This window comes from Oncorhynchus masou, chromosome 7 (assembly GCF_036934945.1).
Source record: "Oncorhynchus masou masou isolate Uvic2021 chromosome 7, UVic_Omas_1.1, whole genome shotgun sequence".
Taxonomy (NCBI): domain Eukaryota; kingdom Metazoa; phylum Chordata; class Actinopteri; order Salmoniformes; family Salmonidae; genus Oncorhynchus; species Oncorhynchus masou.
The window spans coordinates 4,994,985-5,014,685 of record NC_088218.1 but is presented as its reverse complement, the minus strand read 5'-3'; the positions used below and the strand labels follow the sequence as shown (position 1 = coordinate 5,014,685).

The following is a 19,701-nucleotide window of genomic DNA, read 5'->3' as shown; positions in this document are numbered from 1 at the left end:
TGTCTGCCTCTCTCTGTGTAACCTCTGTCTCTGTCTGCCTCTCTCTGTGTAACCTCTGTCCCTGTCTGCCTCTCTCTGTGTGTAACCTCTGTCTCTGTCTGCCTCTCTGTGTAACCTCTGTCCCCGTCTACCTCTCTCTGTGTAACCTCTGTCCCTTGTCTGCATCCCTGTGTAACCTCTGTCCCTGTCTGCCTCTCTTCATCTCTGTCCCTGTCTGCCTCTCTTCTCAGGTACCGAAGCTGTCTAAAGCATTTTAACTATGACATCTGCCAAAGCTGCTTCTTCTCTGGCCGTGTGGCTAAGGGACACAAGATGCTACCTCATGGTGGAGTACTGTCCCTGTCTGTATACACTGTGTGCCTCTGTGTGGGTACATCGTGTGTGTGTGTGGGTCTGTGTGTGTAACCTGTGGGTCTGTGTGTGTGTGTGTAATCTGTACGTGTGTGTGTGCGTGTGTGTGTGTGTTTGGGACATGCGTGTGTGTGTGTGTCTGCCTCTCTCTGTGTAACGTGTGTGTGTGTGTGGGTACATGTCGTGTGTGTGTGTGTGTGTCTGCCTCTCTGTGTGTAATCTCTGTCCCTGTCTGCCTGTGTGTGTGTGTGTGTGTGGGTAACCGTGTGTGTCTGCCTCTGTGTGTGTAACCTCTGTGTGTGTGGGTCTCTCTGTGTGTGTGTGTGTGTAACTCTGTCCCTGTCTGTGTGTGTGTGGGTACCTGTGTGTGTGTGTGTGTAACCTCTGTCCGTGTGTGTGTGTGTGTGGTAACGTGTGTGTGTGTGTGGGTACATGTGTGTGTGTGTGTGTGTGTGTCTTCATCAGGTGTGTGTGGGTAATGCATTTTAACTATGACATGTGTGCTGGGTACTCTGCCGTGTGGTGTGGACACAAGATGTACCCCATGGTGGATGTGTGTGGTAAGTATGTGTGGTGTGTGGGTACATGTGTGTGTGTGTGGGTGGGTACATGTGTGTGTGTGTGTGTGTGTGTGGGTGTGTGTGTGGGTACGTGTGTGTGTGTGTGGGTACATGCGTGTGTGTGTGTGTGTGGGTACATGTTTGTGTGTGTGTGTGTGTGGGTGTGTGTGTGTGTGTGTGTGTGTGGGTACATGTGTGTGTGGTACATACGTGTGTGTGTGTGTGGGTGGTGTGTGTGTGTGTGTGTGTGTGTGTGTGTGGTGGTGTATTTCTGACAGGTAAATAAATCCCTGTATTTGCTGGGTCCATGAACCTGTCAAGATGAAGTCAGTGTGTGTCTTTCCTACCAGTTGAATGTGGTTGTCAGACAGTTAACACCACTTCACAACAGTCACATAAACCTGAATCAACACGGATGTTTCCATTCGCCACTGCTGAAAGTAGGGTGTGTGTGGTGTGGGGGGTGTGTGTGTGTGCGTGTGTGTGTGTGTGTGTGTCAGTGTGTGTGTGTGTCTATGTGTGGGGGGGTGTGGGTGGGTGTGTGTCATTGTGTGGGTGGGTGTGTGTGTGTGTGTGTGTGTCTATGTGTGTTTGGGTGTGTCATTGTGTGGGTGTCTGTGTCTATGTGTGTTTGGGTGTCTGTGTGTGTGTGCGTGTTTATGTGTGTCTGTGTGTTTGGGTGTGTCACTGTGTGTGTTGTGGATCTGTAGACGAGGGCTGTGAACAAGGGGTCTTTGTTCTGTGTGTTTCAGACTACGTCAGGGGAGGATGTGAGGGACTTTGCCAAGGTACTGAAAAACAAATTCAGGACCAAACGATACTTCGCTAAGCACCCCCGTATGGGCTACCTCCCTGTGCAGACCATCCTGGAGGGGGACAACCTGGAGACGTGAGTCCTGACACACACACACACACACACACACACACACACACACACACACACACACACACACACACACACACACACAGACAGACACACTAAAGGACAGGGGCTGGTTTAGGTCTAACAGCCTAAGGGCATGGGGCTGGTTTAGGTCTAACATCTGGCCTAAGGGACAGGACAGGGTCTGGTTTAGGTCTAACATCTGGCCTAAGGGACAGGGGCTGGTTTAGGTCTAACATCTGGCCTAAGGGACAGGACAGGGTCTGGTTTAGGTCTAACATCTGGCCTAAAGGACAGGGGCTGGTTTAGGTCTAACATCTGGCCTAAGGGACAGGGGCTGGTTTAGGTCTAACATCTGGCCTAAGGGACGGGGGCTGGTTTAGGTCTAACATCTGGCCTAAGGGACAGGGGCTGGTTTAGGTCTAACATCTGGCCTAAGGGACAGGGGCTGGTTTAGGTCTAACATCTGGCCTAAGGGACTGGCCTAAGGGGGCTGGTTTAGGTCTAACATCTGGCCTAAGGGACAGGGGCTGGTTTAGGTCTAACATCTGGCCTAAGGGACGGGGGCTGGTTTAGGTCTAACATCTGGCCCAGGTGATCCAGTCCCTTTCCCTGACTGCTGGCCACACACACACATAGACACACCAGGTGCTAGTCCCTTTCCCTGACACACACACACACAGACACATACACTTAGACACACACATACACACACACACACACAGACACATACACATGGACACACGCGCACACACACACACAGACACATACACATGGACACACGCATGCACACACACACAGACACATACACATAGACACACGCGTGCACACACACACAAATGATAGCTTAGCTCACACTGGCGGGTTGAAGAATCAGTTGAGACAGAAAATGTAGAGAGATTCTCAGCCTGCCAGGCTAGCAGCCATGCAAACTAATGCATTCACTGTCACCTTGTCAGGATGCTGTGTGTCTCTCTGTGTGTGTGTGTGTGTGTGCCTGTGTATCTGTGTGTGTGTGTGCCTGTGTATCTGTGTGTGTGCCTGTGTGTGTACCTGTGTATCTGTGTGTGTGTGTGTGTGTGTGTGTGTGTGTGCCTGTGTATCTGTGTGTGTGTGCGTCTGTGATTATGTCTACTTGCCCTTGGCCTGAATTGTTCACTGAGTGATTTCTTTAGTTGCTCTGGTAAATTCAGATTTATTTGATGATATTTGATGTCAGTGAACGCTCGTGCGCGTGTGTGTGTGTGTGTGATGCAGAGAAGTCATGCGTCAGACCTGCATGAATAAAGGTGTATCTGTTGGAAGACCAAACAGTGAGTAGATCAGACAGTCTGTCCCTTTTGATGCCATTGGGCTGAACCGTATAGAATCCAGAGAACGTTCAAATACACAGAGAGAGACATGTTCACACACACACACACACACACACACACACACACACACACACACACACACACACACACACACACACACACACACACACACACACACACACAGACATAACCAATTAAACCTGCTCTTATAAAACAACCCTGGTAATCTGTGTGTGTGAGAGTGGAGTATGAGGGTGGGTGTGTGTGTGTGTGTGTTTGTGAGAGTTGAGTATGGGGACTTGTGTGTGTGTGTGTGTTTGTTCTAATGTGTTTTGAGGTGAGGCCCTGCGTCTCATGTCCTCATCTCACCTCTCCTGTGTTCCAGTATGAGGGTGTGTGTGTGTGTGTGTGTTTGTTTGTGAGAGTTGAGTATGGGGACTTGTGTGTGTTTGTTCTAATGCGTTTTGAGGTCCTGCGTCTCATGTCCTCATGTCACCTCTCCTGTGTTCCAGTCCCGTAACTCTGATCAACTTCTGGCCGGTAGATCATGCGTGAGTACCCTGTTCAGTGTCACACACCAATACAGACGCACACACACACACACACACACACACACACACACACACACACACACACACACACACACACACACTCCTGTTAGTTATTTTATGTGGCTGTCAGTGTTCATGTATCCTGTGTCTGCTGCAGAACATTAAACCAGCACAACACAACACTCATCCACATGTTATCTGTCATACAAAGTACTGTAGTCTATATCAGGTTATAACTCATCCTGTAGTCTATATCAGGTTATAACTCATCCTGTAGTCTATATCATGTTATAACTCATCCTGTCTCTGTACTGTAGTCTATATCAGGTTATAACTCATCCTGTTACTGTAGTCTATATCATGTTATAACTCATCCTGTAGTCTATATCAGGTTATAACTCATCCTGTAGTCTATATCATGTTATAACTCATCCTGTCTCTGTAGTCTATATCATGTTATAACTCATCCTGTCTCTGTAGTCTATATCAGGTTATAACTCATCCTGTAGTCTATATCATGTTATAACTCATCCTGTCACTGTACTGTAGTCTATATCATGTTATAACTCATCCTGTAGTCTATATCATGTTATAACTCATCCTGTAGTCTATATCAGGTTATAACTCATCCTGTAGTCTATATCAGGTTATAACTCATCCTGTAGTCTATATCATGTTATAACTCATCCTATAGTCTATATCATGTTATAACTCATCCTGTAGTCTATATCATGTTATAACTCATCCTGTAGTCTATATCATGTTATAACTCATCCTGTAGTCTATATCATGTTATAACTCATGTTATAACTCATCCTGTAGTCTATATCATGTTATAACTCATCCTGTAGTCTATATCAGGTTATAACTCAGTTATATCATGTTATAACTCATCCTGTAGTCTATATCATGTTATAACTCATCCTGTAGTCTATATCATGTTATAACTCATCCTGTCTCTGTACTGTAGTCTATATCATGTTATAACTCATCCTGTAGTCTATATCATGTTATAACTCATCCTGTAGTCTATATCATGTTATAACTCATCCTGTAGTCTATATCATGTTATAACTCATCCTGTCACTGTAGTCTATATCATGTTATAACTCATCCTGTCACTGTAGTCTATATCATGTTATAACTCATCCTGTCACTGTAGTCTATATCATGTTATAACTCATCATGTAGTCTATATCATGTTATAACTCATCCTGTAGTCTATATCATGTTATAACTCATCCTGTCACTGTACTGTAGTCTATATCATGTTATAACTCATCCTGTAGTCTATATCATGTTATAACTCATCCTGTAGTCTATATCATGTTATAACTCATCCTGTAGTCTATATCATGTTATAACTCATCCTGTCACTGTACTGTAGTCTATATCATGTTATAACTCATCCTGTAGTCTATATCATGTTATAACATCATCACTGTAGTCTATATCATGGTTATAACATCTGTCACTGTAGTCTATATCATGTTATAACTCATCCTGTAGTCTATATCATGTTATAACTCATCCTGTAGTCTATATCATGTTATAACTCATCCTGTCACTGTACTGTAGTCTATATCATGTTATAACTCATCCTGTAGTCTATATCAGGTTATAACTCATCCTGTAGTCTATATCAGTAGTTATAACTCATCCTAACTCATGCACTGTAGTCTATATCATGTTATAACTCATCCTGTCTCCTGTAGTCTATATCATGTTATAACTCATCCTGTCTCTGTATAACTCATGTAGTCTATATCATGTTATAACTCATCCCTGTAGTCTATATCATGTTATAACTCATCCTGTCACTGTAGTCTATATCATGTTATAACTCATCCTGTCACTGTAGTCTATATCATGTTATAACTCATCCTGTAGTCTATATCATGTTATAACTCATCCTGTCACTGTAGTCTATATCATGTTATAACTCATCCTGTCTCTGTAGTCTATATCATGTTATAACTCATCCTGTCACTATAGTCATGACATATCATGTTATAACGTCATGTAGTCTATATCATGTTATAACTCATCCTTTCTGTTCTATATCATGTTATAACTCATCCTGTAGTCTATATCATGTTATAACTCATCCTGTCACTGTCTGTAGTCTATATCAGCTTTATAACTCATCACTGTCTGAGTCTATATCATGTTATAACTCATCCTGTAGTCTATATCATGTTATAACTCATCCTGTCTACTGATTACTGTAGTCTATGTCTGGGTTATAACTCATCATGAATGTCTGAACAGAGTTATAACTCATCCTGTAGTCTATATCATGTTATAACTCATTCCTGTAGTCTATCCATCAGGTTATAACTCATCCTGTAACTGTACTGTAGTCTATATCATGTTATAACTCATCCTGTCCTGTACTGTAGTCTATATCATGTTATAACTCATTGTCCTGAACAATAGTCTATATCATGTTATAACTCATTGTCCTGGAACTAGAGTCTATATCATGTTATAACTGAATTGTCCTGAACAATAGAGATCTATATCATGTTATAACTCTCACTGAATTGTCCTGAACAATAGAGTCTATATCATGTTATAACTCATCCTGTTGTCCTGAACTGAGATCTATTATCAGGTTATAACTCATTGTCCTGGAGTCTATAGAGATGGTTATAACTCACCACTGTGTCCTGAACAATAGACTGGTAGTCACTGAATGGAACATAGAGAAGAGTCTACCATGAATTGTCCTGGAACAATAGAGATGGTATATTCAGCCCAGAGTCTACCACTGAATTGTCCTGGAACAATAGAGATGGTTATTCATCCTGTCTACCACTGTACTGTTGTCTGGAACATGTTATAACTGGTATCCATCTCTGGAACAATAGAGCTATTCATCCCAGAGTCTACCACTGAATTGTCCTGGAACAATAGAGATGGTATTCATCCCAGAGTCTACCACTGAATTGTCCTGGAACAATAGAGATGGTATTCAGCCCAGAGTCTACCACTGAATTGTCCTGGAACAATAGAGATGGTATTCATCCCAGAGTCTACCACTGAATTGTCCTGGAACAATAGAGATGGTATTCAGCCCAGAGTCTACCACTCCTGTCCTGGAACAATAGAGATGGTATTCAGCCCAGAGTCTACCACTGAATTGTCCTGGAACAATAGAGATGGTATTCACCCAGTCTCACTGAATTGTCCTGGAACAATAGAGATGGTAAGATAAATTGTCCTGGAACAGATAGACCCAGGGTCTACCACTGAATTGTCCTGGAACAATAGAGATGGTATTCATCCCAGAGTCTACCACTGAATTGTCCTGGAACAATAGAGATGGTATTCAGCCCAGGGTCTACCACTGAATTGTCCTGGAACAATAGAGATGGTATTCATCCCAGAGTCTACCACTGAATTGTCCTGGAACAATAGAGATGGTATTCAGCCCAGAGTCTACCACTGAATTGTCCTGGAACAATAGAGATGGTATTCAGCCCAGAGTCTACCACTGAATTGTCCTGGAACAATAGAGATGGTATTCATCCCAGAGTCTACCACTGAATTGTCCTGGAACAATAGAGATGGTATTCAGCCCAGAGTCTACCACTGAATTGTCCTGGAACAATAGAGATGGTATTCAGCCCAGAGTCTACCACTGAATTGTCCTGGAACAATAGAGATGGTATTCAGCCCAGAGTCTACCACTGAATTGTCCTGGAACAATAGAGATGGTATTCAGCCCAGTCCAGGTCTACCACTGAATTGTCCTGGAACAATAGAGATGGTATTCAGCCCCAGATTGTCTACCACTGAATTGTCCTGGAACAATAGAGATGGTATTCAGCCCAGGGTCTACCACTGAATTGTCCTGGAACAATAGAGATGGTATTCAGCCCAGAGTCCAGGGTCTACCACTGAATTGTCCTGGAACAATAGAGATGGTATTCAGCCCAGAGTCTACCACTGAATTGTCCTGGAACAATAGAGATGGTATTCAGCCCAGAGTCCAGGATCTACCACTGAATTGTCCTGGAACAATAGAGATGGTATTCAGCCCAGTCCAGGTCTACCACTGAATTGTCCTGGAACAATAGAGATGGTATTCAGCCCAGGGTCTACCACTGAATTGTCCTGGAACAATAGAGATGGTATTCAGCCCAGAGTCTACCACTGAATTGTCCTGGAACAATAGAGATGGTATTCAGCCCAGAGTCTACCACTGAATTGTCCTGGAACAATAGAGATGGTATTCAGCCCAGAGTCTACCACTGAATTGTCCTGGAACAATAGAGATGGTATTCATCCCAGAGTCTACCACTGAATTGTCCTGGAACAATAGAGATGGTATTCAGTCCAGAGTCTACCACTGAATTGTCCTGGAACAATAGAGATGGTATTCAGCCCAGGGTCTACCACTGAATTGTCCTGGAACAATAGAGATGGTATTCAGCCCAGAGTCTACCACTGAATTGTCCTGGAACAATAGAGATGGTATTCAGCCCAGAGTCTACCACTGAATTGTCCTGGAACAATAGAGATGGTATTCAGCCCAGAGTCTACCACTGAATTGTCCTGGAACAATAGAGATGGTATTCATCCCAGAGTCTACCACTGAATTGTCCTGGAACAATAGAGATGGTATTTTAGAGTCTACCACTGAATTGTCCTGGAACAATAGAGATGGTATTCAGTCCAGAGACCACTGAATTGTCCTGGAACAATAGAGATGGTATTCAGACCAGGGTCTACCACTGAATTGTCCTGGAACAATAGAGATGGTATTCATCCCAGAGTCTACCACTGAATTGTCCTGGAACAATAGACCATGGTATTCATCCCAGAGTCTATACTTATACCATCTGAATTGTCCTGGAACAATAGAGATGGTATTAGCTACCAGAGTCCATCTATACTGAATTGTCCTGGAACAATAGAGATGGTATTCAGCCCAGAGTCTACCACTATTGTCCTGGAACAATAGACCATGGTATAGTTATAGACCATCTATTGTCCTGGAACAATAGAGATTATAGACCATCTATAGACCAGAGTATTCATCCCATCTACCACTATTGTCCTGGAACTAGAGATGGTATTCATCCAGAGACCATCTATTGTTATAGACCAATAGAGATGGTATTCAGACCAGATCTATAGTTATAGAGATCTATTGTATAGACCATCTAGAGTTTCAGACCATCTATACTGAATTGACCATCTATAGACCATGGTATTCATCTAGAGACCATCTGAATAGTCCTGGAACATCTAGAGACCATCTATTCAGACCATCTATACTGAATTGTCCTGGAACAATAGACCATCTATTCACCAGATCTACCACTGAATTGTCTGGAACCATCTATGGTATAGACCATCTATAGACCATCTATAGTTATAGACCATCTATAGACCATCTATTGTAGACAATCTATAGACCATCTATTATAGACCATCTATAGACCTGGAACAATAGAGACCATCTATAGACCATCTATAGTTATAGACCATTGTCCTGGATTATAGACCATCTATAGTTATAGACCATCTACCATCTATTGTTATAGACCATCTATAGACCATCTATAGTTATAGACCATCAATATAGTTATAGACCATCTAGACCATCTGAATTGTTATAGACCATCTATAGATGGTATCAGCCCAGAGACCATCTAAATTGTTATAGACCATCTACAGACCACCACTATATAGACCATCTATAGTCCTGGAACAATAGACCATCTATTCAGCCCAGAGTCTACCACTGAATCTAAGACAATAGAGATGGTATTCATCCCATAGTCTACCACTATAGACCATCTATAGTTATGGTACCATCTATAGACCATCTATTGTCCTGACCATCTATAGTTATTCAGACCATCTATAGACCATCTATTGTCCTGGAACAATACCAGCTATAGACCATCTACAGACCATCTGAATAGACCTGGATCTATAGATGGTATTCATCTATAGACCATCTACAGTCCTATAGACCATCTATACAGCCCATCTACACTGAACCATCTAGAGATGGTATCTACAGACCATCTAGGAGACCATCTATTGACCTGGAACTAGAGATGGTATTAGACCATCTATAGTCTACCACTGAATTGTCCTGGAACAATAGAGAATACAATATTCAGCCCAGTCAGGCTTCTACCACTATAGTCCTGGAACAATAGAGATGGTATCAGCCCATCCAGGATCTACCACTGAATTGTCCTGGAACAATAGAGATGGTATTCAGCCCAGAGTCTACCACTGAATTGTCCTGGAACTATAGAGATGGTACAGCTCAGAGTCAGGGTCTACCATATGAATTGCCCTACAGTGCCTCATTCTACTAGATGGTAGTGAAATGAGTGAATGTGACTACTGAAATGAATGTGTCTGACAGGTTAGCTGAAATGGGAACCGGAATGATCTTATCTGACAACAGTATCTCACCCAATGAGAGCAGAGAGATAGATACTTTCAATAGAGAGAGATAGATACAGGCTTGATAGATACAGAGAGATATGGCTCAGAGGGTTAGATATGAAGCTGTGTTGTCTCAGAGGTGGGATCTGATCAGAGCAGTCACTGAGTAACACTTGGAGTCTACAGGATGGACAGATATCACAACTTTAACCCCACCCCCAAGCCAACAGCTGAATGATTTTAAATCACAACTAACCCTATCACCACAAGCCATTGGACAGTTAATGAATATCTATAGACTATCTATAGACCATCTTAATAGACCATCTGTAGTTAAGCCATCAGCCAGAATGATATCATACTTTAAGACCATCTATAGACCATCTAGGTTAATGATATCACAACTTTAACCATCTATAGACCATCCAAGCCAACAGACCATCTATAGAATGATATACAATCTTTTAACCCCAGACCCCCTATAGTTAAGACCATCAGGTGAATGATATCACAACTTTATAGACCATCTAAGACCATCTACAGGTGAATCTATATATACAACATTATAACCATCTACCCCTATAGCCAACAGGTGAATGCTATCTATACGTTAGACCCCACCATCCCCATCTAGCCAACAGGTTAATGATATCATCAACTTTAACCATCTATAGACCAACAGCCAGAATGATATCACAGACTAAGTTATAGACCATCTACCCCCATCAGGTTATAGACCAACATTATAGCCATCTACAGACCATCTAAGACCATCAGGTGAATGATATCACAACTTATAACCATCCAGACCATCTATAGACCAACAGGTGAATGATATCCCTCTTAACCCTACCTATAAGCCAACAGGTTAATGATATCACAACTTTAACCCCACCCCCAAGCCAACAGGTGAATGATATCACAACTTTAACCCTACCCCAAGCCAACAGGTGAATGATATCACAACTTTAACCCCACCCCAAGCCAACAGGTTAATGATATCACAACTTTAACCCTGATAAGGTGAATGATATCACAACTTTAACCCTACCCCCAAGCCAACAGGTTAATGATATCACAACTTTAATAGATACCCCCAAGCCAACAGGTGAATGATATCACAACTTTAACCCCACCCCAAGCCAACAGGTTAATGATATCACAACTTTAATACCCCAAGCCAACAGGTTAATGATATCACAACTTTAACCCCACCCCCCAAGCCAACAGCCAGAATGATATCACAACTTTAACCCCACCCAAGCCGGAGATATATACCCCCAAGCCAACAGCCAGAATGATATCACAACTTTAACCCTACCCCCAAGCCAACAGCAGAATGATAAAAGAAATTTAACCAGACCCCCAAGCCAACAGCCAGAATGATATCACAACTTTAACCCCACCCCCAAGCCAACAGCCAGAATGATATCACAACTTTAACCCTACCCCCAAGCCAACAGCCAGAATGATATCACAACTTTAACCCCACCCCCAAGCCAACAGCCAGAATGATATCACAACTTTAACCCTACCCCCAAGCCAACAGCCAGAATGATATCACAACTTTAACCCCACCCCCAAGCCAACAGGTGAATGATATCACAACTTTAACCCCACCCCCAAGCCAACAGGTCTACATCTCAAAGGATATGTATTTGTCAGAGTGGATCATTGAACATTGAATTGAATCAAATATAATTGAATATCGAACAACAATCTGTGGTAAATGTGTCAATTTATAGCTGGTTGTCTCCACTCTGTCTCTCTGTCTTTGTGGAACTGAAAATGAATGTTGTTAGTTGACTGGCTGGCCGTTGTGAGGCTGTTTGGTGTGACTGTCAGCTAATAGCAACCTCTCTCTGTGTGTATGCCCCCCCGCCTCCTCTCTCCTTCTCCCTCCCTCCTTCTATCACTGTAGTGATGATGAACACCTGTTGATTCAGCACTACTGTCAGAGTCTGAACCAGGGCTCTCCCCTCAGCCAGCCACGCAGCCCCGCCCAGATCCTCATCTCCATGGAGAGTGAGGAGAAGGGGGAGCTGGAGAGGGTGCTCAACGATCTGGAGTCAGACAACAGGTGAGGGGAACAGTGTGACACGTTCATACCATCTGATCCCAACACAGACAAACTGATATAGACAAGCTTCTCCATCGAACGTCCATGTTGGATCCAGACGATTCTACAGTTGTGTCAGACAGTCGGTTTATGGTTGTCTTGTGGGTTGATAGGTCGTCACTAGTTACCACAGCCACAAAGTCATAAACCCCACCTATTAAAAAACATATATATAATTTTAAACCTAACCTCAACCCTAACCACACTGCTAACCTTATCTTATGCCTAACCTTAAATTAAAACCTAAAAGGTCATTTTTGTTGTCATGAAATTTGACAATTTTATAGCCAATTTTGACTTTGTGGCTGTGGTAACTAGTGGAAACTGAGTTGATAGTGAGGTTTTTGGATCTTGGCCAGGTTACTGTAAAGCACTGTGTGACTGATGTTGTTGTAAAACAGATAGAACATAATTTGATTGAGGGATTAATTAACTAGACTGAGCTGAGTTAGCCTGGGTACCAGTCTGTTTGAGTTAATATTCAACTCCTTGGCATATCACAGAGTGGGATGTTAGGAAACAGGTTCTGGATTTCAGGCTCGAGCTGAGTCCCATTGTGTACATGTCAGTCAAGTGCCTTGCTCAAGGGCAAATCAACAGATTTTTCACCTAGTCGGCTCGGGGATTCGAACCAGTGACCTTTCGGTTTCTGTCCCGACGCTCTTAACCGCTGTCCGCTCCCTCTCAGGAAGCTACAGGCGGAGTATGACAAGTTGAAGAAGGCCCACGACCACCAGGGTCTGTCCCCACTCCCCTCACCCCCGGAGATGCTGCCCGCTTCGCCCCAGAGCCCACGGGACGCCGAGCTGATCGCTGAGGCCAAACTGCTGAGGCAGCACAAAGGACGGCTGGAGGCTCGGATGCAGATCCTGGAGGACCATAACAAACAACTGGAGTCACAGCTACACCGGCTCAGACAGCTACTGGAACAGGTCCTGAAACACACACTGCACACACACACACACACACACACACACTATACACACACACTGTACACACACACACACACTATACACACACACACACAGTACACACACACACACTATACACACACACACAGTACACACACACACACACTATACACACAGTATACACACACACACACTATACACACACACACACACACACACTACACACACACACACACTATACACACACACACACACACACTGCACACACACACACACACACTATACACACACACACACACACTATACACACACACACTATACACACAGTACACACTATACACACACACACACACTACACACACACACACACACAGTACACACACACACACTATACACACACACACACACTATACACACACACACAGTACACACACACACACACTATACACACACACACACACACACACACACACACACACACACTATACACACACACACAGTACACACACACACACTATACACACACACACACACTATACACACACACACAGTACACACAGTACACACACACTATACACACACACACACTATACACACACACACAGTACACACACACACACACACACACACACTATACACACACACACACACACACACTATACACACACACACACTATACACACACACACAGTACACACACACACATTATACACACACACACTATACACACACACACTGTACACACACACACACACACACACACTATACACACACACACAGTACACACACACACTATACACACAGTATACACACACACAGTACACACACACACACACACACACTATACACACACACACTATACACACACACACACACACACACACACACTATACACACCCACTATACACACACACTATACACACACACTACACACACACACACACAGTACACACACACACACACTATACACACAGTATACACACACACACACTATACACACACACACACACTATACACACACACACACTATACACACAGTATACACACACACACTACACACACACACACACACACACACACACTGCACACATATACACACAGTATACACACACACACTATACACACACACAGTATACACACACACACTATACACACACACACTATACACACAGTATACACACACACACACTATACACACACACACACTATACACACAGTATACACACACACACTATACACACAGTATACACACACACACACTATACACACTATACACACAGTATACACACACACACTATACACACACACACTATACACACACACACACACTATGCACACACACACACTATACACACACTATACACACAGTATACACACACACACAGTATACAGAAAGCACACACACACCAGATCACACCAGACACAGAGTCCAAAACCAGTTATAATGACTCTGTCTGTCTATCTATCTATCTATCCATCTATCCTACATTACCAAAAGTATGTGGACACCTGCTCATTGACCATCTCATTCCAAAATCATGGGCATTAATATGGAGTTGGCCCCCCCTTTGCTGCTATAACAGCCTCCATTCTTCTGGGAAGGCTTTCCACGAGATGTTGGAACATTGCTGCTATAACAGCCTCCATTCTTCTGGGAAGGCTTTCCACGAGATGTTGGAACATTGCTGCTATAACAGCCTCCATTCTTCTGGGAAGGCTTTCCACCAGATGTTGGAACGTTGCTGCGGGGACTTTCTTCCATTCAGCCACAAGAGCATTAGTGAGGTTGGTCGCTGGTGTTGGGCGATTCGGCCTGGCTTGCAGTCGGCATTCCAAATCATCCCAAAGGTGTTCAATGGGGTTAAGGTCAGGGCTCTGTGCAGGCCAGTCAACTTCTTCCATACCGATCTCAACAAACCATTTCTGTATGGACCTCGCTTTGTGCATGGGGGCACTGTCATTCTGAAACAGGAAAGGGCCTTCCCCACAAAGTTGGAAGCACATAATCGTCTAGAATGTCATTGTATGCTGCTCCTTCACTGGAAGGGGCGTAGCCCGAACCATGAAAAACAGCCCCAGACCATTATTCCTCCTCCACCAAACTTTACAGTTGGCACTTTGCATTGGGGCAGGTAGCGTTCTCCTGGCAGCCACCACACCCAGATTTGTGCCTGTCGGACTGCTAGATGGTGAAGCATGATTCATCCCTCCAGAGAACGCGTTTCCACTGCTCCAGAGTCCAATGGCGGCGAGCTTTACACCACTGCAGCCAACATTTGGCATTGCGCATGGTGATCTTAGGCTTGTGTGCGGCTGCCCGACTGTGGAAACCCATTTCAAGAAGCTCCCGACGAACAGTTCTTGTGCTGGAACTTGGTAGTGAGTGTTGCAACCGAGGACAGATGATTTTTACACGCTAAGCGCTTCAGCACTCGGCGATCCCGTTCTGTGAGCTTGTGAGGTCTACCAATTCGCGGCTGAGCTGCTGTTGCTTTTAGGTGTTTCCACTTCACAATAACAGCACTTACAGTTGACTGGGGAAGCTCTAGCAGTGCAGAAATTTGACGAACTGACTTGTTGGAAAGGTAGAATCCTATGACGGTGCCACATTGAAAGTCACTGAGCTCTTCAGTAAGGCCATTCTACTGCCAATGTTTGTCTATGGAGATTGCATGGTTGTGTGCTTGATTTTATACATGTCCACATACTTTTGTATATATACTGTGTCTCTCTCCAGACTAATGAGTGTGGGATAATGCCTGTGTCTGTCTCCAGACTAATGAGTGTGTGGGATAATGCCTGTGTCTGTCTCCAGACTGATGAGTGTGTGGGATAATGCCTGTGTCTGTCTCCAGACTGATGAGTGTGTGGGATAATGCCTGTGTCTGTCTCCAGACTGATGAGTGTGTGGGACTCCAGACTGATGAGTGTGGGATAATCTGTGTCTGTCTCCAGACTGATGAGTGTGTGGGATAATGCCTGTGTCTGTCTCCAGACTAATGACTGATGTGTGTGGGATAATGCCTGTGTCTGTCTCCAGACTGATGAGTGTGTGGGATAATGCCTGTGTCTGTCTCCAGACTGATGAGTGTGTGGGATAATGCCTGTGTCTGTCTCCAGACTGATGAGTGTGTGGGATAATGCCTGTGTCTGTCTGTGTGTGGGATAATGCCTGTGTCTGTCTCCAGACTGATGAGTGTGTGGGATAATGCCTGTGTCTGTCTCCAGACTGATGAGTGTGGGATAATGCCTGTGTCTGTCTCCAGACTGATGAGTGTGTGGGATAATGCCTGTGTCTCCAGACTCTCCAGACTGATGAGTGTGTGGGATAATGCCTGTGTCTGTCTCCAGACTGATGAGTGTGTGGGATAATGCCTGTGTCTCTCTCCAGACTGATGAGTGTGTGGGATAATGCCTGTGTCTCTCCAGACTGATGAGTGTGTGGGATAATGTGTGTCTGTCTCCAGACTGATGAGTGTGTGGGATAATGCCTGTGTCTGTCTCCAGACTGATGAGTGTGTGGGATAATGCCTGTGTCTGTCTCCAGACTGATGAGTGTGTGGGATAATGCCTGTGTCTGTCTCCAGACTGATGAGTGTGTGGGATAATGCCTGTGTCTGTCTCCAGACTGATGTGTGTGGGATAATGCCTGTGTCTGTCTCCAGACTGATGAGTGTGTGGGATAATGCCTGTGTCTGTCTCCAGACTGATGAGTGTGTGGGATAATGCCTGTGTCTGTCTCCAGACTGATGAGTGTGGGATAATGCCTGTGTCTCTCTCCAGACTGATGAGTGTGTGGGATAATGCCTGTGTCTGTCTCCAGACTGATGAGTGTGTGTCTGTGTCTGTCCAGACTGATGAGTGTGTGGGATAATGCCTGTGTCTGTCTCCAGACTGATGGGATAATGCCTGTGTCTGTCTCCAGACTGATGAGTGTGTGGGATAATGCCTGTGTCTGTCTCCAGACTGATGAGTGTGTGGGATAATGCCTGTGTCTGTCTCCAGACTGGGATAATGAGTGTGTGTGGGATAATGCCTGTGTCTGTCTCCAGACTGATGAGTGTGTGGGATAATGCCTGTGTCTGTCTCCAGACTGATGAGTGTGGGATAATGCCTGTGTCTGTCTCCAGACTGATGTGTGTGGGATAATGCCTGTGTCTGTCTCCAGACTGACTCCAAGGTGAACGGTACAGCCCTGTCGTCTCCCTCCACCTCGTCCCAGCGCTCTGACACCAGTCTGCCTCTGATGCGTGTAGCAGGCAGCCAGACGACAGAGACCATGGGTGAGACTGGAACTCCACTCAGCACAACATCACCAGCTATGAGCCCAGTGGACCAGACTGGTTGTTACAGTGTTATGTCATATGTTGGGACACTATGGTCCGGTTGATGCTGTACTGGTTTTTAAAAATATGTTTCCTATGAAGTCATTCTACTAACCTGAAGATGACTGGTTGGAATCATTTTCTTTACTGTAGGTGACGATGAGCTGTCGAGTCCGTCCCAAGATGCATTGGGGCTAGAGGAGGTGATGGAGCAGCTAAACAACTCCTTCCCCCACAGCCAAGGTGGGACGCACACACACAGACACACGGACATCCTACTCACTCAAGCAATTTCCATAGATGCACAAATCACCTCATGTCAGACCTCCAGTCCAGGAGGGTCATTCTCCTAATGATCTAAGCAGTAGGATCAGCCTCAGTGGTATATCTTCACTGTTATTAATTCCACACTGTGACTGACCTCTTGAAGTACATGGACCCCTTTCCTCTCAGTCCTCTGATTGTTCCCTCCTGTCTCTTTATTTCCTTCTTCCCTGTTCTGTTTCTGTGACCCAGGAGGTCGAAGGGGAAACCATTGAGAGGTCAGTGGGGTCACCAGCCCCGTCTACTGTACCCTTCTCTCCTGGCCAGTTCTCTCTCCTCTATTTCATTCCTCTCTATTCCTCTCATATTTCTTGGTGTATTTTGTGTTTGTTCGAGGGGTGGGGTGGGATTGTTTACTTTAGTATTTTAAGATATGCATTGATGAGTGTTTAATATTTGGGTGAGAGTGTGTGTCTGTCTGTCTGACGGTCCCTTCTGTACCTCGTCTCCAGGACTGAGTGTCGGCAGTCTGTTCCACATGGCAGATGACCTGGGTCGAGCCATGGAGTCATTGGTCAACGTGATGACGGACGAACAGAGTGGCGAGTAGCGGAAGACGAGGGCCCGCCCCTTACCCACTCCCCAACCAACCCCCTCCCCCGCATGCTTTTCTAGTCAAAACAACTGGATTGGACACGTTTACAAAGAGAAATATACATATATTTTTGTGAAGGAACAGCATTACAAAACTTGTAGATTTCAGTAGTTTCTTAAAAGTATCGAAAATGGTTTTATTAACAAAAGGCAGGTTTTTAAACTTCTATGCAATTGTATAAAAAAAAAAATAAGAGAAAGAAAGTATGTGTAAATCTTGTGAACGTATTTCCATTTCTTTGTATGGAGCATTTCACAACATTTGTATCAAAAAGAAAGATTGTAAACATAAGGGTGCTTTATATTACAAAACTATGTTTATTATAACAACAAAAGATGATATACAGTAAAGGTAATGCAGTCGTCCTGTACCCTTTCAGCGGAGAGACACTGACTGTGTGTATGTATGCACGTTTGTGTGTGTCTTGGTACGCAAGGATGTGTGTGACGTGTGTGTGTGTGTGTGTGAAGGTAATCTATTTTCCACATTGCATTATAGCTTTTGCTTTGGGCTGATGCACCTCTTGTTGTTTATCAAACCATCCATCCATCCATAGGTCATAGGTCATCTTTTTCTTTAGTAGTGTCTGTTTGATCGTATCATAATATGATACTATGCCCTTTGCCTCGTTCACCGCAGCTCTGGTCCACTCCTCTGTGTTGGATCTACCATGAGGAGCCATAGAGCACAGACTGAAAGGTTCAATCTGGGATATTAACAGCTGTTACTGTTGCTTTTCAAATGAAGGATTGGGCCTTTAACACTGACAGAAAGAAAGTAACAGTGTTGTTTTAATACCTATTCATAGTGGTTTTGTAGGATTATGGAATTTAATTTGAATTTAATACCATTTAAAATAGAGCTACAGTACAGTGTGACATTCAGCTGTTTGTAATCCTGAGATTATTTTATTGATTTGAAATCTATTTGATTTGATCTGAGTTCTCTCCTAGTGTGATTGGGAGTGTTTTAAGATACAAGTGTATGATTCTAGAACCCCCAGTAATGCAAGCTCTACCTCCTTTTAATTGGTCAAAACCCAACTTTCACATTCTTTTTCATTCTGATCCTTCCTAGGAAGGTGCAGAAAATATTCTACTGTAGTTGGATGCCATCTAAAAGAACCCATCCATGTTTTGAAATGGAATGACTCCCTCCAGATACATACACTGTAGTGTCCTCAGTGTAGCTGGATGCCATCTAAAAGAACCCATCCATGTTTTGAAATGGAATGACTCCCTCCAGATACATACACTGTAGTGTCCTCAGTGTAGCTGGATGCCATCTAAAAGAACCCATCCATGTTTTGAAATGGAATGACTCCCTCCAGATACATACACTGTAGT

At 44.0% G+C, this 19,701-nt stretch overlaps 1 protein-coding gene across 1 annotated transcript in view; it reads left to right on the top strand.

Moving 5' to 3' along the window:
- The window catches only part of LOC135542929 (dystrophin-like), a gene marked incomplete at its 5' end in the record, with an annotated part of 841,859 nt that extends 822,164 nt beyond the window's left edge, over positions 1-19,695 (top strand). The window contains 9 exon segments of the mRNA XM_064970064.1: positions 231-330; positions 1,622-1,800; positions 3,620-3,658; positions 3,816-3,868; positions 11,927-12,161; positions 12,889-13,132; positions 17,280-17,394; positions 17,590-17,679; positions 18,213-19,695. Coding sequence (XP_064826136.1) covers positions 231-330; positions 1,622-1,800; positions 3,620-3,658; positions 3,816-3,868; positions 11,927-12,161; positions 12,889-13,132; positions 17,280-17,394; positions 17,590-17,679; positions 18,213-18,310 — 1,153 coding nt within the window.
- Positions 19,696-19,701: the final 6 nt, after the last annotated feature.